The 25402-nt window shown below is 38.6% G+C and overlaps 1 protein-coding gene across 1 annotated transcript in view; it reads left to right on the top strand.

The window, feature by feature from the left end:
• rab18a (RAB18A, member RAS oncogene family) overlaps positions 1 to 11368 on the top strand; it is a 107018-nt gene extending 95650 nt beyond the window's left edge. Inside the window, exons 4-7 of the mRNA XM_069914541.1 lie at positions 2332 to 2404; positions 2524 to 2642; positions 7477 to 7543; positions 8225 to 11368. Of these exons, the coding sequence (XP_069770642.1) occupies positions 2332 to 2404; positions 2524 to 2642; positions 7477 to 7543; positions 8225 to 8400 (435 nt within the window). The 3' untranslated portion in view covers positions 8401 to 11368. The remainder of the gene's footprint in view (positions 1 to 2331; positions 2405 to 2523; positions 2643 to 7476; positions 7544 to 8224) is intronic.
• Positions 11369 to 25402: the final 14034 nt, after the last annotated feature.

Raw genomic sequence — 25402 nt, 5'->3', positions numbered from 1 at the left:
AGGCCTTTCAGAGCGCCAACTGCCGAGGCACTATCGATGCCGGCTTGCCTGTTTCCTGTCGCCGTGTTAGGTTTGGTAGTGGGATATGAGCACGGGGGGGGTGCACTAACGGGCATTCCGGCCCCATCAGCGGTGGAAGAAACAGTATTCACTGCTGTGCTTCTCAGTGCACCATCGCGTTGCTGCTGTGCCACGGCCACTGTTGGGGTTTCTGGCAGGTTGGTCGCAATGGCGGCTGCGCTGCACGTGGAGGTGTAGAAGACCCAGTCTACTTCCTTGGCTACCAGGTGCGGGACACTGAAATCCATGTCCGAAAGCGCAGCTTGGAGAAGAACAGGGCCTCAGAGAAGGAACAGTCTGTATGCCCATCCACTAGGCCCACCATCTCATGCATAAACTCAGAGGGATTCCTGTTGCCCAGGCCCTGCATGTTTTAAGATCTGAACGGCATGCTTATGCTGGCTGAATTCTAGGGAGTACTTGTGCTCCACTGGCAGCTTCTCCATGAGCGAGCTTACTTTGGCAGCAGTGGCAGCATCCAGAGCACTGACGACATGCCAGAACTTGGTGTCCACTGAGACAATTCCCCTGATGTGGAACTGGGACTCAGCCATTTGCAGCCAGTTCCTGGGCTGGTTTGCCCAGAGGGAAGTAAGTGCACGCCCACCACATTGGTCGCAGCCATTGCGACTGTAGTAGTAGCAGATTCTTGCATTCTGATGTGTTCGATGCGGGTTCCAAGACATTGGAACCGTCAGGGTCACCAGTGTAGCGATTGCTGTGGCAGCTCTGCGAAATGAAGAGATGTCCACACGGTACGAGGGTGATCCAAAAACTGACTATTATTTGAACGCCGCGTTGCCTCGTAGGGAACACCCACTTTTGGTGACAAATGCGCCGGCTTCCAGAAGTAACGTTAGCGCATCACTGAATAACTCCTCAGCCGGCTGGGCGCCACATGGAAGTGGAGAGGGTTCCTTTAGCTCACACGAGGTGTCAACCACAGTCTTTTTCTTGGTAGTGAAGGAGGGCCCACGCCACCTTGGGATGGCCGACTGTTGCGAGTACAAATACTAATACTGAAAACCATATACAATACAACTCCGATTATCTGAAATGGTTGGGACCAGGTCTATGTTAGATAAACTTTTTTTTTCGGAGAACTGGTCATTTTTTTAAAGACATCCCAGTAGCAACAGCAAATCACTTGTTGTTTGTTGTTGTTCAAAGACTTACAAAGGGAAGGCTTTTTAAGCATTAAAATAATATTTAATTCTCACCAAAAAAATACTGGCTGCCGCCGATCACCAACACCTCCCCACTGAGACCCTGCTACTGCCGGGAGCCTAACATCCCTACTGCTGCCAGGAGTCCACGACCCCGCTGCTGCCGAGAGCCTGACATTTCCTCTGGTGCCGGTAGCATAGGAACATAGGAAGTAGGAACAGGAGTAGGCCAAAAATGGCCCATCAAGCCTGCTCCGCCATTCAATACAATCATGGCTGATCTAATTTATGACCTAACTCCACCTACCTGCCTTCTCCCCATATCCCCTAATTCCTCAATCATGTAAAATTGTATCTAACCGAATTTTAAATATGTTTAATGAAGCAGCCTCAACCACTTATCCTGGTTAGAGAATTCTAAATGTTCACTACTCTCTGGGAAAAACTATTTTTCCTCATCTCTGTCCTAAATCTACTCCCCCGAATCACGAGACTGTCCTCTCGTTTTAGTTTCCCCAGCCAGCTCAAAAAACCTTCCTACATCTATCCTATCCATACCCTTCATAATCCTATATGTTTCTCCTGCCGGTAGCCCGACATCCCCTCTGCTGCTGCGACCCCGGCACCCCCCCTGCTGCCGGGAGGCCGCTTTCCTTGATGACGCTGGGACAAGGGATTCTTCCGACTGCTTGTGGCTGGGAGACAGTGGCACACAGTTTGAGAAGGAGAATTGGGGAGAAAAGTCAATAGGGGAAGGTAAAGAAGAAATGGAAAGAGGGAGGACAGGGAATTAACTGAAATTAGGACAATCGTCGTTCTAATTTCATGTTGGGTGAATTTTTTTTCAACATGAGGTCATTTCATTTCCAAAAAATTTTGGATGAATGAGGATTTTTTTTTGGATATCCTCATTTATCCAAAATTTTAAAGAGTTTTTGGATAAATGAAGATTTTGGAGAATCTGATTTCAGATAATTGGAGCTGTAATGTAAATGAGAAAGTCATGGATAAAGACAGATAAATAGCCAATAAATAGTTACCCTTCTCGACCTACACACTTAGTTCAATTGCCTCTTAATAAATATTAATGTTTTTTTGTTTTCAGGATACTGCTGGACAAGAGCGGTTCAGGACCTTGACTCCCAGCTATTATCGTGGAGCGCAAGGTGTTATTCTGGGTAAAAATTATTTGTATTATCTTATGTCCAATCCATGCACCCTAATGTACAATTTCTTTGCTTTCAAGGTTAAATTAGCTGCATTCATAAGTTTGATTTTTTTTTTCATTTCATTTCAGTGTACGATGTGACCAGAAGAGAGACATTTATTCGGCTAGAAAATTGGTTGAATGAACTGGAGACATATTGCACAAAGAATGATCTTGTGAAAATGTTAGTTGGAAACAAAATTGATAAAGTAAGTGTTATAATATTGCATGCTTGTTGTAATAATCTGAATTGAGTTAATCACCATTTTATTATTAGTAGAAGATCAATATTTTTCAATGGTCCAATGGAAGGTGCTTTCACCATGTAATCAAATAGAAGAAAACCATATTTAAGCCACGCTATCTGTTGACTTTCCTGTTTGCATGTCTATAACCTCATTCAATCTTGCATCCCTCAAGTTTCCCAACTCCATCATTTGCAGCTCATTTCCTTCATCCTTCATTGAACACTCTCCTGTCCATTGTCAAACAGCTAAAGTACATGAGAACAAGAAGAGGCTGGAGGAACTCAGTAGTTGAGACAGTATTTATGGAGAGAGGTGCTCGGTCAATGGGCGATAAAAGGTTCTGACCAGAAGCAAGGTGTTTTCATGCTGGGTTTCCGCTTTGAGGCCGGCTGCAGAGGCAGATAAATTTTTTTAAACTTACCTTTTCATGGAGTAGTCCTAAAAGGTTGCTCCACTGCTGCTTTTATGCCTTGGTGCCTCATTCAGAGCTGCTGTAGATGGGGCTGTGCTGCCCGCCATAAATAAGTGGCAGAGCAATGGCCGTCTTCCCTACCCATGCAACTGGAACCACTCAGCATTTCTCAGAATGGTTTCAGCTGCATGGGGGATTATGGGTAGGGAAGGTGGCCATTGCTCTGCCACGTATTAAGCCGCTGGCGCTGACCAACTGCCCAGTGAGGTGCCAGGTCACAGCCTATGCCGGCCGCCCTTGCCCTGATGGCCCCCGATAGCCCCCACCCTGAGGGGGTCATGGAGGGAGAGAAGTGAGTGAAGATGGGTTGTGGGCTGACAACGTCACTGCAAAATCATCAGCTGCCCCTAGTTAACCGCTTGCAATAGCAGTACATTCATGCTGGCTGACGGAGCGCAGCATTCTGCCACTGACCCCCCCCCCCCCCCCAGAGGGATTGCAATCAGCACCTTGGAGCCAATCAGGGCACATTAATGGCAGTAGCGTTTTTTGACTTTGTAAAAGGGCCTATTGACTGAACAGTTCTTTCCGTGGATGTTGCCTGACGCACTGAGTCTTTCCAGCCTCTCTTTGTTCACACTTGACTACAATCCCTGCCAAAGAGTTTTTTTTTCAATGAAGGAGGTGACTGACAGAATATAAATGAAGCCAGTGAATATGCCAGTCAGTAGACTTCATTGGTAATGAGAAAAACTGAAAGCCTGAGCACAGATGTCACCTAAGTCTATACAACTTAAACATATTCTCCAGGAAGTCAAAAGTGTAATGGGAGGTATTCACTGTGCCATTTCTGACACTCCTGCTCTTTACACAACTGTGATTGTTGGTTGTACTGCATGGCTGGTTTCATATCACCGAGTAATTGGGAAAGAGGATGATGTAGCTATTCTGCAATTGACATATTTCTCCCACCACCACCCCTCCCCAGATTCAAGGAGTCACTGCTCTGGTACTGTGCAAACTAAAGAAGTGAGGCTACCACTCATCCCTCATGAGTCTCCAGAATTCAGCATTTTATCCAACTCCATTGCTCTGATCTAATTATAGGTTTACGGAAGTGATTAATATTGAATTAGTTGGTTCACACTGATACACAACATGGATGATGTGTAAAACATTATTTAAAGCAGTCATTATTATTGAGGCTTCTTTTAAAATAAATGTTATTTTTTTGGTAATTCCATACTTTGAAAACAATTCAATCAGCAACCATTAAAATTAAATAACATTGTAAATACAAAAGTAAATACAGTTGATACTGGAAATTTAAAATAAATAGAAGCTGGGAAATCGTAATAAAGTCAGGCTGCACCTTTTGTTTGCTTCTCTTTCCTCTATTTCAGTCTGATGAGCTTTCATTAGACTGCCTTTTCCTCTCTATGATTATTACTCAACCTGCTGAATATTTCTAACATTTTTTTTGCCTCAAATACCCTTTCCATTGTAGGATTGGAGTGTATTTCTTGTGGCTCCTTGCTCCTCTGTTCTCAAGAGGCAAACAGTTGGCCTTCGGTGTAATGTACTTGTATTTAAATTGGATCAAAGTGGAATTTCAATTTTATTCTCAGTTGTTTCAGGGCACCTGCCCATGTTGTGCTTCTATCAGTAAGCTATAGACCAAAACCACTAGATGGTGCACAGTACAATAATAAAGTGAAATCCCTTTGTAAGGGAGACCACTGCATTTTGTCTGTGTACTGTCAGTCAACGAATGCACAGATTTTCATGTTCAGGTAAATCAAGATGATCCACGATAGTTGTATAGACTTTAATTGCAGATTTGTATACATTAAATCTTTTAAAAGTTGCATTCTAATGTTTTGGACTTTGTCTTTTTTTTATTTTGAGTTAAATAAATCATTCAAAATCAGTTGAATATTAATTAATATTAGTTTTTAGTGTTTATTTTCCTTTCCTAAATGTACAAAATTTGTTGCTTCTATAAAATTCTAGATGATAATTTGGTATTGCCTTATTGAGAAAAAATGTGTTGACCTTCAAGTGAGCACAATGTAGATTTACCAGAATGGTTCTAAGAATTGGTTAAATTGCATGGAGAGATTAACTGACCAGAACCATAGTCCCTGGAATTTAAAAGGCTAATATGTGAATTAATGGAAATGTTCACGTTAGATGCAACTGAGTGCAGTTAGAAGCAGTCAGTGTGAACTTAGGAAAGTGAACCAAGGTTGGCAGAAAATTGGAATTCCTTATGAAAATAAATCTGTTGCTTATGCAATTTATTTTTTTTTAAATTTGAGTTTCACATATGTCAAGTAACTAAAAATATTAAAAGGTATTAAGACAAAGTTGATAGATGGAGTTAGATCAAAGATCAAACATAATTTTAATTTAATGGTGATCACTCGGAATGATAAATTTATTTCATTGGTTCCTGTACTGTATCCCCAAATCTCTATAATTTGGTAAAAAAGGAATGAAAAGTTTTCAAATCCTACATTTAATTTGTTATAAAATCATGCCAGCAAAATATTCTAATGTTAACAAATTCTAATATTCATGCTTACATACAGTTCTATTTTAAAATGTTTAAAGAATGTAGTGTTGAAAACTTAAGCTGGATTTATAACACTTTAACAAAAATAAATTAAATCTTTTATTTAAAGATTTAAAGTCAAGTGAATTTCTAACCAAAAGTTTAAAGAGGAAAAACTGGTGGAGTGATCAAATATTATAATGAAAATGCTGGAAATAGGTGAGAAGGCAACTGTGCAGCAAAAAATTCAGCAATCATTTCAGGTGGATAAGCTGTTATTGTGATGTGATTTTGATGTTAAATTTTGTTAATTGCTTCCAAGACATCCCAGATAGTTGTTTTTCAGCTTGAAAAATAATTCCGTTCTGCCTAATTAAATTTTCAGCCTTATTGAGATCATTGACGGTTTATGGAGGGGTTGCAATTATAAATTTTTTTATTAAATGAAGGACAACCAATAAATTTTATCCATCTGCAGAAAACAATTCTCAAACTGGCGAGTCCTGTCGTTTTGAAATGATGGAACTATACATATGCCTGTAAGAATAAATAATTTGGGATTTTCAATACCATTCTTTTTAAACATAAATGCACATGAATCTTATTTCAGATAATTAAATGGAGTTATTTGGGGACTATTTCAGTCCACGTTCAAGCAATGATGATCTTTGTAAACATTTAAGCGAAAATTGTTTGTACTCCCAGCATCTGCATGCTTATCGATCCTTTGTATCTTCTAGAAATTTTTGGCATGCAATTATTTATTTTTTTCCCTTGTATCTGGCAGAAGGTATTCCTTCCACTGAGAATCTGTTTAATCTATTTAATTTCTTCCTCTGAAATTGTTTGAATTTCGATTTAAGATGTTTGTTTGAAAAGTCCATTGTGTAATATTTAAAAGATGTTAATTTTTTACTTTTCAACATGACAAAGGAATTCTGTCCATTCTTCTGATGTACCAATTTCGATTTTGCATCTCTGAAAATAATGTCACAAGAAATTGATATCCATGCTAATCAGATTTTCTTTTACCCTTATCGTGTGCTCAGACAGGCAAGCATGCTTGAAGCATTAGACAAGATTTGAAAGTCGTGTGGAAGAATATAAACAAGGAAAGGGGAGCAGAAGTGATTTTGAATTTTGGTGTGCGTGGAGTTTGGCTCCAGAGATAGAAGTTACAAATATTAAAATGTTCCTTGTCTGAATAGCTGCATGGTGTACTCTAGATGAGGTCTGACCAATGTTTTATAAAATTGCAGAATATCCTCCCTTTTTTTCGTATTAAATGTCCTGACTAATGAAGGTAAACATCTCATATACCTCCTTAACCACATTGTTTACTTGTGCTGCCACTATAAAGGATCTTTGGACTTGTACACCAAAATACCTTTGTTCCTCAATACTCCTTAGGACCCTACTAATCATGGTGAATCTCCTAGTATCATGGTGCTTCCAAAATGCATCACCTATATTGATCTCCATCTGCCATTTGTCAGCCATTTCACCGACACAATGTTGCACTCTACCCCAAGTCCACTCCCCACCCTATCAACATCTCCACCAATCTTCGATCGGTTCGTCATTTGATTTTATTATTTTCTTTGGGATATTTTCAATGTTAAGCAACACAAGCTATTGATTGTTAACAACTTTCAATTAACTATGACAGAATTAAACCTTGAACCTCGCAAGGTAATGTAACAAAGTTAAAAGAAGAGTCTCCACCAGCTTTCTTCCAATTCTCCAACCTTAGAATATGATTTTCTTCTCATTTATAGAAAATTATAAAGATAATTTTGGTTAATAACAAAATTATTGTGTTGAAGGACAATCGTGAAGTGGACAGGAATGAAGGGTTGAAGTTTGCAAGAAAACATTCCATGTTATTCATAGGTAGGTTGACAAAAGCAGTTTTTCAATTTGGGTTAAAAAAAGTTAAGAAAAATTTGACCATGGAAGCAACTTTTATTCTTTTCCAAATTAAGTGTTTTAACAAATAATTTACTGCTAGCCAAATAAATTGGCAAATGCTGAAAATAAAGTAAGAACAAATGACAGTGCCAGCAACCTAGGATTGAATCTGCTGGTGACAGGAGTTTGTACATTCTCCCTGTGTTCACATGGGTTTCCTCTAGGGGCTCTGTTTTTCTTCCACATTACAGAGATGTATGGGGTTAATTGGTCAGATGGATGTATTTGGGTGGTATGTTGTAGTGCTGTATCTCTAAATTAAAATTGAAATGTTCTCCTTTTGAATATTTTTGGAATTGGCCATTTCATTCATGCATTTTTATTTGGGTGTATATTTGGGTTTTAAGACACATTCAATAAATCTGATTCATTTGATTTAACTTTAGTTGTAATTTAATGATTATGCATCTGAATAGGCAACGTTTTCTTTGCATTTTTCGAAAGTTAGTTACTTACACAATCTGAAGTGAATATAATGCATGATTAAATTATGATCAATTATTGAATTTGATGTTCTTAGGTTTTCTCCATTCTCCTTATTGTTTTTCTTAATTTAAAGCAGACTAAGTTTGTTCCAAATTGTTTTAAACACTTGCTTTGCAGAGTCAAGTGCAAAGACGCGTGATGGTGTGCAATGTGCATTTGAAGAGCTTGTTGAAAAGATCATTCAAACGCCTGGCCTATGGGAAAGCGAAAATCAAAACAGTAAACTTAGGCTATCGGATTCACCTGCTGCCAGAAGTGGAGGTTTTTGTGGTGGATATTGCTCAGTGCTCTAAGACTTTGATTGCTTCTTGCCAATCTTAAACAATTGGTGAATCATTTGTATAAATTTGAGAATTGACTTTGCAGTTTGCACACTTTGCTCATGTTTCAAACTCTAATTCCCCAAGGCTTAGTCGGTTGTAGACGTGCAGAATTTTGAAATCCAAACTCCATGTGGAAAACATATTACTGTACTATCACAGCTCCTTGTAATTTGAAAATATGATTTAAAAACACTTATCAATGAGGGCTAGAGTTCGTGTACAAATTTTCACAGGATTGATTCATCAAGAAACAATCTAACCACCGTAGTCTCAAAATGTTTTTTCTTGTAGTTTCACACTTCAGTCTTGAACCACATTTCTATTTTTCCCTGACCCCAGCCTCAAATATTTAATATGGCTTGCAAATGTTGGTATGTTTTAAGATAACTATATTTTCATTGCTGTAAGTCTAGCTAACTAAACATTGCTGAAAGAGAGGAGTAAATTTGTATCAGATGTAAAAAACTCGTTTCTTCATAAACTACTGCTTCAGACTGTTTTAGTAAAAATCTTTTTTTTTAATAGCAGCAGATTTTTGTAAGCTTTCATATACACAGATGTCCATGAAGGATGAATGGCATGTAATTCTAAATTGTTGAAAACATTTAATTTTTAAAACCTACGTTACTGACACTAAAGATTAGACCTATTACAAAGATCGCTTCAATGACAACCAACAGATTAGAATCAACTGATAAAGATTTCTTAATCATTTATGGATAACCTTTCCAGTTAACTAAACACTAAAATACCCTTCTATAATTCTAGCTTTAAATTGCTGTGTATGTCACATTTCTGTTCAAACTTGGAACTCAACAATTATACATTCACATATTAGAAAGTATTTTGCAAGTTACATTTTCATGCAGACTACAATTTTTGGTTTTAAATGGGTGACTCTAAAAACTTCTTTAGGATATGTAGATTTAAGGTTGAATTGTACAGAATGAGATGCCAAAGTTGAGTCTAAAATGTAAACCGAGTTATTGCTGGATGTGTCACATGTTTATTTATTGTGTTATCTGATACATAGTGGCTTAAATAATTAAAAAGGTAGATGATCATATTTATATGAGTTTAAAGAAATTCCTGTTTAATTTTTGTTCCATATATCTTACAAGTTGCACAATTATCATATGTTTATATAGTATGTAATTTGGTATCTTAAAGGATTAAAAAAGGATGAATACTTCGGATTGAGCAAGTTGAAAACTTAATATAGAAATAGAATTTGTAATTATATAGTGCCTTTAACATATTAAAATGTGCCAAAGTGCTTCACAGTGGCATTGTCAAAAAAAGGTTTCTGCATAATATACGAGTGTTCATTCGTGTGTAAGACTCAGTAGATGCCCCAGATATGATCAGCCCTCTGACCTTGTTTAGAATCCCATATGACTATCAGCCTAATTACTTTAAACCAGACATTCTCAACTTTTTTGGGCTATGGACTCTGCTCAAAGTAGATGGGGCCCTTTCCCTGTGAAGCAGTCAAATTTTGTTTTTTCCATACTTCTTTCCTATCACCTAGAGAAAAAAAAATTAAAAATATTTAGGTTATGTGAGATGAAAAGAAAATAAGACTTTTACAACAGTTTGTGGCCTCCCAGGAAGGCCGTAGGGTCACCGTTGAGAATGGCAGCCTTAAACAGATATGTAATCAATTTGGTCATCCTCTGAAATCATCACCCTCAAATGAGATGGAGACAGGAGAAGATTGCTGAACAAGGAGAGGAAAACAATATTCTAAATTTATGTAAAACGACTCTTCCCTCTCTGCCTTCCATGGGGGAAATCCCTCTCCACCTTCAGTAGGGGAAAAACTCCACATTCAATACATTATCTTCTGTAATTTCCACCACTTACAACAGGATCCTACCACAAGACACATCTTCCCCTCTCCATCTTCCACAGGGACCACTCCATTCATGACTCCCTCGTGCACTCATCCCTCCCCACCAATCATCCCCCCCAGCACCTTCCATTGTGGCCACAGAAAGAGTCTCACTTGCACCCACACCTCCTTCCTCACCATCATTCGGGGCCCCAAACTGTCCTTTCAAGTGAAGCAACACGTGTATCTCCGGAAGTTATCTGCTGCATCTGGTGCTCCCTTTGTGTCCTTCTCTACTTCAGAGAGACTGGGCGCAGACTAGGAGATCACTTTGCTGAGCACCTTTGCTCTGTCCCCATCAGTGGCAGGGATCTCCCAGTGGCCAACCACTTCAATTCCACGCCCCACCCCCATGCTCGCATCTGTCCATGACCATTCATAAACTGGAGGAAAAACACTTAATTTTCCCTCTGGGCACTCTCCAACCAGATGGTGTTAACATTGACCTTTGGTTTCTGCTAGCCTACTTTCAGTTCTTCCCTTTCCCTTTGTCTTCTTTCCTCCAGCCTCCACCCCCTTCCCTCTCCATTCACAGAGACATTCCCTCCTCCCCCTGCTTGCTGCTGTGCACTCCATCCCTTAACCATCTTTTATCTCCTGCCTTTGGGACTGTGCACCTCCCCCCATCATTTTGTTTGGGCACCTGCTGACATTTGTTCATACCTTGATTAAGGGCTCAAACCCAAAACATTGGTTAAGTATCTTTGCTATATAAAGGACACTGTTTGACCAGCTGAGTTTCTCCAGCGTTGTGTTTTTACTTCAGCCATGGTGTCTGCAGATTTTCATGTTTTACTTCTAAATTTGTGTCACATACTTCCCAAGTTTTAAAGAAACTAAATTAGCTGTTTCATTATGACTGCAGTTGAGGATCTTTTACTGTAAGAATTGAGGATTGTGGGTAATAAATTAAGGTGTTGCAAATGGCATCGTGCAGGAAAAGGCTGAGGATGATGTGGATAAATATTTAACAGTCTTACATTTATAGCATAAAATATTGCACTAAAATATATACTGTATATGAATAAAAATTCCACAAGTCAACATCCAGGATACTTGATTTTTAAAATAATTTTAGATGTTGCTGTGTATCCCTTTTTCCTACCTCTATCCTTCCAAATGTTATGGAGATTGATAAATGGGAGGTTAGCCAGAAGAATATTGCAAAGATTAAGTATAAATCATGAAATGAGGGCTTCCACATCAGATTAGGTCAGACAAGTAGAATTTGGTACAATTATGGGGATAGAAACAAGTGAACTGTGTTGAAGTAAGAATTGAGACTGGAGCCTGCTTTTGGATTGAAAAGGTCTTCGAAAGTTGTGTGATCTTAGACGAATACAATAGGAATACACAATAACTACAAGCTTCCCCATAGTTATTTAAAGAAATTTGGCTGATTCAATATTATACTTTGGTCAATGTGTATATTAATAGCAATTGATGGGTCTAGAGAGGTAGGGCTGAGGTAAAGTTGGGCATTACCAGTGCACTAACAGAATCTGCTCATCTTCAGGTGGTATTGCTAGGAACAATGTATTGGAGCAATTTCAGGAACTTATTGGAAGATGTTACAACATAGGCATGAGCACCAGGAAGATAAGTTTCTACCTAGCATTTCAGTAGGAATAGGTTCAAAAGATAACAGAGGTAAATGAAAAATGTGCATTAAGTTAGAACAAGCCAAAACTTATGCTCTTAATTGACCTTTCAAGCAGGGCAGACCACAATGACTATTCAAGTGACTTTTATTAGCAGAGCATCAAAAGGAATCCCAGACCTTACGAGGACATTACCACTATAATTATCAATATACTCTGATATTGGAGTTATCTAATTACACTGCAAATATGGGTGCTGGACCTAAGATTATATTCAGGTATGAATGGTTCCAAGGGATATAAATATGTGTTAAATATCCTTCAGTGTTTCAATTCTTTTAAAGTTTTATGTTTGCTGGCAATTCTTACAGCAGGTAAGCATTCTTGGCAGGCAGGGCTTGTCAATTTCAGCAGGTTTGGAGTTGTGCAATTTTGCCATTCAAGACCTGACTTCAGGAAATAAGTTGATGCCGCAGGTTAGTGTGGGTGATGAATTGGTAAGCATAAGATGCACCTCATTCACAGACTTTAATTCTCTGAAATCTCTGTATGACTGATACATATCATGCCTAATTGCCTTTTAGAAAGTGATCATGTGCTGCTTTATTTAAATCATTGCAGTCCTTTACATAAGGATAAACAATGCTATTGCATAGAGTTCCAGAATTTAGAGTAAGTGACCAAAAAAAATTCCAAGTCAAGATGCTATGAAACTTTGTGGTGGTGTCCCATGCATCAGAAACCCTTGTCTTTGCTGTTAGCAGTTTAGGATTTGCTTACGGAGGATCCAAGATGAGTGACAGTAATATTTTTGTAAATGTGGCCATTGTGACTCAGTGGTGGATGGAATGTATAACTCACCAGCCTGCTTTGACTTCAAGTTTCTTGGGTGTTGTTGGACCTGCAGTTATTCAAAGAAGTGGAGTATATTCCATGAAAACCCTGAATTGTCTTTGGATGGTGGAAAGAACTTGGGGGTGTTCGGAGATGAAGCATTCGCAGTGTGATATCAGACTCAGCATATTGTGACCACAACATTTATATAGCTTCTTTAGGTAGGTCTATTTATTGGTGAAGCTCCCAACCACCCACTAAGATGTTAATGGCGTATGACGACATTCATTTGGGGTATAGTTAGGGATGCTCTAATAATTATTTTTCTAACCCAAATGTTAATTTGACACTTTTCAGCCCTTGCTTGAATAAAAAGAAACACAAACTGCTGAAACCAGAATCTTGAGCAAACAAATAATTATTGGAGGAACTCAGTGGATCAGACAACATCCATGGGTAGAAATGGTTGGTCAATGTTTTGGGTCTGGACCTTTTATCAAAGACCATTTGCTAACAGATAGACGAAATGGCAATCTAAGGCTTGAAACCTGGAAGCAGTGAGATTGACAGAGGCAAATGAACATGATCTCAATGTTCACTATCAGCAAGTTCCTTTGCTGTGCAAGTAAAAGGGTAACTTGTCATTGGTCATTTATGAATGATTAAAACAGTTGTGCGCCATCAATATTTAAATCCATTTTTGGACAAGATTACACAAATGGTGGTGTCGTAAAGAAGGGGCCAATGAATGAAAGAATTTTTTTTCACAGGAGCCAACCTATTGGGTTATTCCTGAAACTTGAATCCTGGCAATCTACATGAGTTTGAATCCAATTACGCAGCTGAAAAATTGAATTCAGGTAATTACTGTACATGGAATGGTGATCTCAAATTATTTGGATTTTCATAAAAATTATATATGGTTTGCAGTGAAGTAAATTTTATCTGCTGTGGCTTTGTTGTGATTTCATGCACACATTTTGATCCCCTCAGATCACAAGGGAATTAGGATGGACAATGAATGGCAGATTCACTGCTTTGATGTTCACATATAACCATAACCATATAACCATTTACGGAGCGGAAACAGGCCATGTTGGCCTTTCGAGTCCGCACCAGTTCACTGATTTTGTGCGCCCTCTTCAGGCAGTGGTCCCAGTAGATCTTCATTCAATAACGATGGGCGAATTCAATGCAGGTGGAATCAGATAATAGCAAAACTATGAGCAAACAGATTGGCTGTCTGTGTACCAAAAATAGTAAAACTTGACGAAACTGGATTTATTAAGAAAAGACAAACAATGGACAATATCTCTAAGTTCATGAACTTAATCCATGCAGTACAAGGAAAGAATAAAGGTGAAGGTTCTCTGGCCTTGCGTCACAGAACTTATCATCAGAAATGCTCCATGAACAGCTCCAAGGGATCGACTGCAACCCCTCTTTAACCTTGTGTCAGAGGTGGAGTGGATGTTACAAATGAATTTTTTAAGAGTAAAAATATTCAGAATTGGGAGCTAAATATTCAAAATGGAGGGTTATGAGTAGCTTCAGGGATAGTTTTGTGGGAGGAAGTGGAGTAGGAAGATAGATATATATAAAAAAATAAATAAACAGAGAATTGACTAAAGCTGGCTTTGTCTTGGACCCTTGGGCTTATGTGCAATGGAAAGGCCAATGGGTGGCATTGAGAATTATAATAGCATTTATACTGTTTAAATATTTGTTTAAAAAATAGCTGTTTTAGTGCATAACTGAATTTTTTGTGTTCGTCTATTCCATAAACAAGTTGTAGTAGTATTAGCATAGTGGAAAACTTACAGGAGTGAGTATTGTGTGGAAAGAATCACTGCTATTACAAAAAGTTATGTGGAGTCTTATTTAAATCTATTTAAATTTAACCACATCCTGATGTGAAGTTGACCGATCAGAAGAAAATAAATTTCAAACCAGCTCCAACATAATGGAAACAATTTTTGCCTGTAAAAATTCAAGGTCTCTGGATTTGAAATTTTCCTTTGAAATGTCACACATCAGTTCTCAAATTATTTCAATCTTGAGGTTGAAGTTAGCAGAAAATCAATGAAATACTTCACATGGAATTTGTATAACTAAAAGGTATAATGAACAAAGGTTTCCCAATCAGTGGTCATGAAAATTTTTACTAGATTTGTCTGCCAGATTTGAGCTCTACCCCAAAATAAGTTTAGTTTCCTTTATATAAATTATTAATAATGCTATATAGAAAAGGTTGTTATGGTACAATAATTATGCTGTTTATTCTATTATGAAAGGCACTGGATTATTATTTATTTTCTGTTCCAGTCTGCAAAATTCATTAAAAAAATAAATATACTGTTACTTGTCCTTGGCAGCATTCTAAAAAGACTAAATTCTAGGCTCAGTTGTCATAATGAAAAATATCAAAGAAACTGCTAGTTGCTGCATTTGGCATGAGATTTGATTTGTTTCAATTTAATCTTAAATGTATTTGTATTAGTAACAAAGAAAATTACCTTAATTTTTAGGCTATTGTGGTTCAAAGAATGTCATTTTTATAAGATACAGTTGTGATAAGCCCCATAAAAGGTTTCAGCTTGAAGCTGCCACTTTTTCTCCCACTGATGCTGCTTGACCCACTGAGTTCCTCTAACTGATTATGTTTAGCCCCATAAAGTAAAATCCGTTTAAGATTATTCTCAGAACTGGCTTACTGCTTAAAGCTATTGGTCAGGTAAAACAGCTTTTAGTGAATATGTTCAATTTACATTAGTTGTTGAGGACGCAAACAATCAAATATAATTATCGAGAAACTGTAAACAATTTTTTGTTATGATGCATTTGAAATTATTCCTTGCCTTACCCTCAACTCTGGAACATCCTAGTATAATAAGACTATCATGTCGGACAACTATTCATTGATTACAGCACCACATTCAACATTGTAGTCCCAAATAACCTCATCTCCAAACTCAGACCTTACCTCAGAAATCCCTCCTGCAGCTAGATCTAAGACTTCCTGCTCTGTAGATTCTAATCAGAGTTCCAAAGGGCAATACCTCACATTTAATGCAGACAGATATGAGGTTTTTCACTTTGGAAGGACAAACCAAGGTAGGACATACACAATAAATGGTAGGGCACTGAGGAGAGCAGTAGAACAGAGAGATCTGGGACTATAGATACATAATTCCCTGAAAGTGTCCTAATGAGAGAGCTTCTGGCACATTGGCCGACATAAATCAAAGTACTGAGCATTGGAGTTGGGATATTATAGTGAAATTGTATTGAGTATTGGAGTTGGGATGTCATGGTGAATTTGTACAAGACATTGGTGAGACCAAATTTAGAGTATTGTGTGCAGGTTTTGTCAGCTACAAGATGAAATTAATAAGACTGAAAGGGTGCGGGGCAGATTTGTAAGGAAGTTGCCAGGATTTGAAGAAATAAGATACAGGGGAAGGTTACACAGGTGAGGACTTTATTCGTTGAAGTGTAGAAGAATGAAGGGAGATTTGAATTTTAAAATTCAGACATACAGCATGGTAACAGGCCATTTCAGCTCACGAGCCCATGCCACACAATTACACCTAATTGACCTTCAACTTTGGTACATTTTGCATGGTGGGAGGAAACGAGCACCCGGAGAAAACCCACACAGACATAGGGAAACGTATAAACTTACAGTGCAGGATTCAAACTTCAGTCCCAATTGCTGGCACAGCACTACTATGTAATCGTGCTGCCCAAATTTGATTACAAAATTATGGTGGGTTCTTCTTTGGCTTGGCTTCACGGACGAAGATTTATGGAGGGGGTAAAAGTCCACGTCAGCTGCAGGCTCGTTTGTGGCTGACAAGTCCGATGCGGGACAGGCAGACACGGTTGCAGCGGCTGCAGGGGAAAATTGGTTGGTTGGGGTTGGGTGTTGGGTTTTTCCTCCTTTGTCTTTTGTCAGTGAGGTGGGTATAGATATAGTAAATCCAAGCAAGCTTTCTCTACTGAGGTTAGGAGAGATAAAAACTAGAGGGACCAAAGAGCCTGTTTCTGTGCTGGAGTGTTCTATGGATTGGTGACAATCCTCCTTCATGATCAATCTTAATTCCGATGCCATGCAAGGTGTATACTCAGATCCCTACCATACTCCCAATGTACCCATGACAAACACTGCTCCAACTCCATCCATAAATTCACAGATAACACCACAAAAGTAGGCTGGATCTCAAACAGTGACATCAAAATATAGAAGAGAGATAAAAGGACTAGTGTGTTGGTACCAGGACACCAATCTCTACCTCAATGTCAGCAAGACTAAAAAGCAGTCAGACTTCTGGAAGAGAGATGCAGCTCACTCCCCTGTGTGTATTAACAATGTTGAGGTGGAGAGAGTAGACAGCTTTAAGTTCTTGATGTTAAACATCTCCAAAATCCTGTCTGATCCGACCACATCAACATGATTACCATCACTTTTACTGTCAGGAAAGAAATATAGGTGCTCCAAGACTTGCACCTCCAGGTTCAGTAACAGCTGCTATCCTTCCACCATCATCCTCAACGGCAAAGTCAGAGACTCATTTAAGGACTCTTGTGCACTTTATTAATTTTCTTTGTTCTCTCTGTATTGCAGTCAATTTATTTACATTTGTTATCTGTTTACAGTTCTTTTATTTGTTTATATATTTACTCTGAACAGATTATTTTTTGCACTACCAATTAGTGGTAATTCTGCTGAGCTTGCAGGAAAAAGGAATCTCAGGGTTATATGGGATGTTATGTATGTACTCTGACAATAAATCTGAACAAATCCACACAGTTAACATTAAAAATTATGATCAGTGAATTATTGTAAAGAGCCAGTTTGCAGACGATGGTCCAGCTTATTTTCAAATGCCAGAACATACTGAACATGTTGTAAACTCCCATAAGACCTTAACTGTTAGGAACCCTTCTTCTACCGATGATCACACAGTATAGATGCAGTAAAAACTATACCTTCTGATAGGGCATTGAGAAAATTCCAGATGCTGTAAATCTGAAATAAAATACGTACTCACATTACCTCACAATGCCCTCATTACCTCTCCTCCCACCAGAGAAGGAATAGGTTCCCTTCTCCATCCCAACAACTTACACATTCAATTGATCATCCTCTATCTTTCCACTAGTTTTGATGTGATACCATATCCAGATACATTTTTCCCATTTCATTTCATTGCAAAAGGACACTTCTCCCTTTGACTCCTTGGTTCATTCTCCCATCTCCATTAACAAACATTGTGCTCCCATTCAACGCAAGAGATCTAATGCATGCTCTTTGACCTCTTCCCTTTGCAACATCAGGGCACCCAAACACTTCACTGGGTGAAACAGCAAATCACTTATGTTTCCAAATTAGTGTACTGCATTTTATGTTCACGATGTGGTCACCTCTCTATTGGGAAATCCCAATGAGTAGCTGTTAGCACAGCACCAATGACCTAGGTATGAATCCACTGCTGTCTGCAAGGAGTGCATGTTTCCCCCCCCCCCCCCCCTTGTCTGAATGGGTTTCCTCCACATTCCAAAGATGTATGGGGTTAGATTAATTGGTCACATGGGTATAAATTGGTACCAAAGCATCTTGAGCTGGAAAGGCCTGTACCATGTTTTATCTCTATGAAAATAATGTAGATTGAGTGACTTTGCAGAATATTTCTCTTCAGTCTACAAAGGTGGCCCTGAGATTCCAGTTCTTTTCACTATTCTCTTCCCCACCATGTACTTCTGTTTCTAGCCACCTACACTGTTCCAATGAAGCTATATAAACTCAAATAACAATATTTCATCCTGTGATAGGCGTGTGCAGGAATCAACACTGAATTCAACTTCTGAATATACTGCACAATGAAGATTTTGTTTCCTGAACACTTTCAGGTGTATTTTATAATTTTCTTATTATGTAGGTTTTTTAAAATTAGATATAACCTATTTTTGTGACTTCCTATCATAGTTTTAACGTGGTTCAAGTATACAAAATCACGAAGTAAAATGTAATTGAAAATTCATTTTCTGCATTTGAACTTGGACTTATTCCCTACTGATCTTGGTGCAGTCATTGACGAACATGATGAAAGGTTTCACCAGGACATTGCAACCATGGAAAAGTGCTATCAGGGCAACTGGAATCCATCAATGCTGGTCGACACTGGCCTGAAAGGCATCAGATGCTGCAAACAAATGAAAATCTGCAGCAAAACATTTTTAGGCCAGTTGAACTAATGCAATGTGCCAGCACCATTATGCAATTCAACAAACTAAATGCAATAAAAGTTAATTGAATGTTTCTCCATCAAATCTGAAATGATCTTTTGTGTTTAGGGGATATGGGGAGAAGGCAGGTAGGTGGAGTTAGGTCATAAATTAGATCAGCCATGATCATATTGAATGGCGGAGCAGGCTCGATGGGCCATTTTTGGCCTACACCTGTTCCTAATTCCTATGTTCAGATTGAAGTTGTCCATCATAATCCTCAATTTTTTTTCAGGAAGCAAACCTTTTGGAAAAAAAATTGTTCTGAGTGTAACCAGCCTTTTGTCCTCACCACTGATGATGCTTGACCTGTTGAGTAACTCCAGCATTCTCTTTTATTCCAGCAACTGCAGTATTTTTGTATCCCATGGTTCCACTATCCTTCCTCTGTCCTCATTCAACACCTTTATACATCACTCAATGAGTGTTCACTTTCTTTGAGTTGGCTCTCTCTCTCTCTCTCTCTCTCTCTCTCTCTCTCTCTCTCTCTCTCTTTCTCTCTCTCTCTCTTCACCTCCATCCCATCACAGGCATTTTCTTTGTTTTCTTCCTCATTTTTCACAATTCTGATTAAAGGTCATCAACCTCAATCATTAACTCTGTGATTCAGATGCTGCTGACTTGCTGAGTGATTTTGGCATATTCTGTTTTAATTCGGCAAACAATTTTCACTAGCATTAACTATAGCTTACAATATAATTCAACTCCCACCTGACCAGATTAATTTCCTGCTGCAGAATGCTGCCACCATCTTATTATCCTAAAAACTCAATAACAAGTAGCAATTTTGAATCCAGAGCTGTTTTTTTTCCATTTTATTTGAAATTCTCTCCTGGATGTAAAGTGGTTTGCATATACAAGAAAAATGCAGGAATTTCCAGCTTGACTCATAATCTTACCACAATTTTAAAGCCCATTTGCTGTCATTAAATAGCAGTAGAAAACAACTCCCATGTATCCAGTAATTCTAGTAGCAGTGCATGTTTTTGCACATCGTTTAAAATAGTTTTCAATTCCTGAACTATTCACTGAATTTCCCCCTTGGCCACCGCACAATCTCTTTAAGCCAGGAGGCAATAAGATTGGTCTATGGCTATCTCTAAGTCTACTTTCAATAATGCTGCTAGTCTTTGATATTGAAACAAGATTATCAACCATATCATTTAAGGGCAAAAGTGAAGATAAATAAAAGCAAAAATATCAATCTGCACACAACCCTCAACAAATCTATCTTTTTATTCAATTTTCCTTTGTTGCTATGTAATATTACATGAAATTGCCTTCTGCCTGCAATAAAGCAGACAAAAAGTTGTCATTAGTGTCACCCAACCCCCCCCCCCCCCCCACACACACAACCCCACAATAGCAAGAGAGTAAGAATAGCAAAAGAGATTCCCTTCGGAGCCCGTGGATTTGCCTTTGGCATTCCCGCAGCCACTGCAGCTGCAAGACTCCTGTTCAATCCACTGGCAAACTGAGCTCCAGATCCAAGGCCCTTCACCAATCCTCAGCACTCCCTTGAATCCTGGCTTTGGTTTTCATGAGCCTGTCTTCAGCAGCCTGTAGCCCATGCGGGTTGCCTGCATGCAACGTATCCTTCAGTCATTAAGCCCTTGCTGGCCGGCAGCCATGGTCACCATCCTGTATGGTCATCTCTGTTTCTCCTTCTCAACGAGGGATGTTCTCCCCATTTCTCGTGCGTTCTCCCCATTTCTCATGCCCTGCGATGGTCCGCTGCTCCCCAGACTCTGCAAACTCCAATGCCACTGCTAAGCACACGCATCGCCATTTTGAACACAGATGCAGGATTTTGGCTTAAAAACACCATCAACTCCTCTAACAGGCCACTTAATGCCTGTACAGAGCCGCCAACATTAGGACTGGGCAGTTGAACTGTATGGAGCAGCGCTGTATCTCCACTCTCCTAGGTCCACACGAGCGGCAATGCTGCCATTACAGCAGCTCCAGCAGGGCTGCCATTTTTTATACAAACAAATTAGATAATGGCAGTATTACACTTGAAACAAGAAATAATCATGTGAATGTATGAATAATTGATGCTGTCAAGTTTTGATAAATTGCTTTTCAGATGAATTAAACACTTTCCATGGGCATTGAGTAAAGGAGTTTGGATGTCAAGTTACAACTTCGCAAGATGATGATGAGAACATCTTGGAGTATTGCATGCAGTTCTGGTTACCCAGATGTAGGAAATATATACATAGCTAATCTGGAAATAGTACAGAAAAGATTCATGAGAATGTTACCAGGACTGGTGGGCTTAAATTATAAAGAGAAGTGAGATGAACTGGGGCTTCTCTGGACTGTAGGAGGCTGAGGGATGGGAGAGCCTTATAGCGACAGCGGCATCTGGCAAAACAAACAGGAGACCATGCCAAGCCATAATTAGGAGGTGATTGTGACTATGGAAGAGGCCAAGGGAGCATCAATTCATGAGGTGGAATAAGGTAGGGTCTGTGCCTGGTGCCCAAAGGACCTCCACGAGGCTGGAGGCAACACTGGCTTCTAACAATATACAAGATCATGAGGGGGTTAGATAGGGTGGATGGCCAGCACCCTTTTCCAGAGGTGACAATAGTAAATACCAGAAAACATTGGATTAAGGTGAGTGGAGGAAAGTTTGGGGAAATGTCAGGGGTATGTTTTTTCACTTAGAGAATGGCAGGGGCCTGGAATGTATTGGTGGGGAACATAGTGCACATTGTGGCAGGATGGCTATAGGTGAAAAATTAGACTTGTGGAGTAGATTTACATAGGTTGGCAGAGAATTATTCTTTGATGGTTTCCAGGAATCAGGGTTTGAGGAGGTGTGACGGAGAGCAGGCGGCTGTTTACAGGGAGGTGGCTAGATATGGTAAATAGTCATAGTCTTTCTCATGGTAGGTCAAACTAAAATGAGAGGCCATAGATTTAAGGAGAAAGGTTAAACAGACACCTGAGGGGGACCTTTTTTCCACACAAGAAGATGGTCATAGAGGGGCAAATAATTGTAATGTTCAAAAGACTATTCGACCGATACATTAATTTTAGAATGATAGGGCAGTAGTTGAAGGTGAAAGGAGAGAGATTTACGTGGAACCTGAGAGATAAAATTTTCACTCAGAGGGTGGTCCATATCTGGAACAAGCTGCCAGAGGAACCTATTGACCTGGGTATGATTTTGATGTTCAAAAGACATTTTTACGAATAGAAATAGGGAATGACATAGGCCAAATGCAGCAAATAGGTCTGGTCAGGAATGGCATTAACATTGACTTCTCTGGTTTCTGCTAGCCTACTCTATGTTCCCCCTCCCTTCCCTTTCCCTTTGACTTCTTTCCTCCAGCTCTCCACCCCCTTCCTTCTCCATTCACAGAGCCATCCCCTCTACCCCTGCTTGCTAGTATGCCCTCCCTCTCTTATCCACCTATTACCTCCTCCTTTTTCCCTTCCCTCCCACCATTTTGTTCAGGGATCTGGCTACATTTTGTCATACCTTGATGAAGGGCTCAAGCCTGAAACGTTGGTTATGTGTCTTTATCGTTGGTCTATAAAGTACACTGTTTGACCTACTGAGTTTCTCCAGCATTGTGTTTACTTCAACCACGGTGTCTGCAGACTTGGGTGTTTTACATCCATTTTTAAGTCAGGAATGCTATCTTGGTCTACGTGAACTAGTTGGGATGAAGGGTCTGTTTCATGCCATGTGACTGCATAAGAAAGGTTTTGAGGGATATGGGCTAAATGCAGGCAAATGTGACTTGCTTAAGTAGAAACTTAGTATGGATAAGATGGACAGAAAGATTTATTTTTGTGCTGTAAAACTATATCTCATTCTAACAGTGTTTTAATTTAAATATGTTTGATTTTGACCTTGTTCTCAATCTGGTACACTGCGAGTATTGTTCTTCAAGGTTGGAACTGTGGTCCTGTTACTGCTAATCTTACATTTAATTCTGAATCAGAACTATTTTCATCAAGAAGCCATTCCATTTTATATTATTTTACTGGTTGTTGTGGGATTAGCATTGCCTATAGAAGAATCATTTACTTGGGCTGTTACATGGTCATCTGTCTGCTCCAGCAACAGTAAATTTGATGCAATCAGCTTGATCCAGACAAGGGCAAGTTTCTCAACACCCGCTGGAGTTAAAATGGAATGCTTTGAATGCTTCACCAAGTGAGCCAACTGAAAATGAGAAAAGCTTACCAATTCTAGGCAAGTGGATTTAAATGATCACTTTGGGATTCATGTTGTGGTCTTTTAGCCAGACTAGAAATCATGTAATATTTATTGAGCTATTCTCATTATTTGAGTCATTTCTCATGTAAATTCAAGGTTAAAAGAGCAAATCTTGTTAGATGACAGACTACAGCAATTTAATTGAAACTCCTGATGCTAAAAACAGAAATTGTTTTGATATTCCAATTTAATTGCAGCATTTAACATTTCATTTTAAGGTAGGTTTACTACAATTAACAATTCAAAATAATTTTTAAGAATGAAGATTCCTTTTAATGATGTTTACAGAAAAAAACAAGTTTAAATTATGGAAATATAACATTCTCCAGATTGAATACCAGAAACCTTCAGGAGAGAACTGTTGAACTATGTTGCAATGTGCCAAAGTAAGCAGGAGTATTTCGTTGGAATCTATTTCACACCCTGCTGTTTTGTATGGAAAATTTGGTAGCAAAATCACATAATGCTATCCAGAGAAAATTTACAGTTCACTCTTGTCACAGACTGATTAAGCTCTAACTTATATTCTCTGTGAAGCAAAATGTGAGCAAGCTGCTTCCTGAAAAGCTTTGTCTTATTTTACTGCACAAAGTTCAGGTTATGGTCATTTTTTAAGTCTTTAACCCTTTCTTACTTATACAGCCCATAGTCCAAGAACCGAAGCAACATGTTATGAAAGTGTTGGACTGTTGTACTCGAAGACTTCTGATGTTGCTTGGCATCAGGTTGAAGTAATTTATTGAAATTGGGTTTTTGTTAAAGTATTATTGCATAATGATTTTGTTTTTACGTCAATGGAAGTCTGAAGTGTTATTTTAATAAGTCATCCAAAGTCAGTTGAAATTAGACCACTCAAAAGCAAGAAACTTATCGAGGGCTGATTCCCATTAGTTGCACCTAAATATATTTTGCTTTTAATTTTAATCTTTTCGTGTTGAAGATCTGCCCGCCATGTTGCCAATGGTGACCTGAAGTTGACCTTCATGCATTTGGATTACTACATGGTCAATGCACATCATGATATCCGCTCTATAATTTAAGACCACTTACCCATTTTAATTAGATATCGATATCAAACTAATACTCAAAATCCAGATTTGCCTTTGTATTAGGCAATTATAAGTTAGGCAATTGTATGAAACAAGGTAGTTATTTCAGTTTTTAACAGAACTATGAAAGTGAAAGTTAAACATTTGTTTTTTAGTACATAGATGTAAAAATTGGTGTACTGTCTAACAGAAGTGCCTTGTATGTTTAGATGAAGTCAGCAGCTCTTTCAAATATTTTGTTCATAAATCTCACACTTGTTAATAGACGAAGGCTGACAATTGTACATGTTGTGTCCTTGCTTGTGGCTACTGAGCACACATTTACTCCTAACATAAAGTAAGATTTATTATCCTAGTGTATAAACTTGGCATAGTATCCAATAAACTATAATCCATGTGGATCTTGATCTTGACATGAAATGTTCACAAGATTTTGCTGAGCCATTTGTTCCATCTGTATAAAAAGCATATATTTTACTTAAAGAATTTTCTTACATTTTGAAGATGTAGAAATCCAAGGTAACTGTTCATGTTTATTTACATAGTAGATATTAGAGGCTAAAGTTAACTGTTGTTACCATGGAAAATAAAACTTGAGTGGATTGTGTAGTGTAGCTAAATCTTTTTACATGCATTAAAATGGAGAAAGAGGCTTTATATGATTATATTGGCTAACTACTACTAACTCAGCAGATAGAAGCATATCTTGGATCTTGGATGGGGTTTATATACATGGATTTGACTCTGTTTAGTTTTGCAAGTTGAGCTGCAGCTTATTTCAATAAATTCCAGTAACATTGGAATTAAAAGCCTGAATTTGTTAACAGTGCTGATGATCAGGTCTGTTCATGAAGAAGCTGGCCTGTTCAAGTTGAGGATATTCTTTGAACTTACAAACAAAGACGATATTTGTTCATGCTTTATCAAAACATTAGACATGATCTTTCATTCCAAAAAAAATCTCCAAATTACCTCTGATTCCATACCCTGTTGAACGAACATCAAAGTTATTGATTGTGGGCCAGTCAGTGGTGGCCTGTAGAAGTTTCTTTACTCACTTCTT

Source organism: Narcine bancroftii, chromosome 1, assembly GCF_036971445.1.
Source record: "Narcine bancroftii isolate sNarBan1 chromosome 1, sNarBan1.hap1, whole genome shotgun sequence".
NCBI lineage: Eukaryota > Metazoa > Chordata > Chondrichthyes > Torpediniformes > Narcinidae > Narcine > Narcine bancroftii.
Note: the sequence above shows the minus strand (reverse complement) of the source record. Positions and strands in the feature narration are given on the sequence as shown.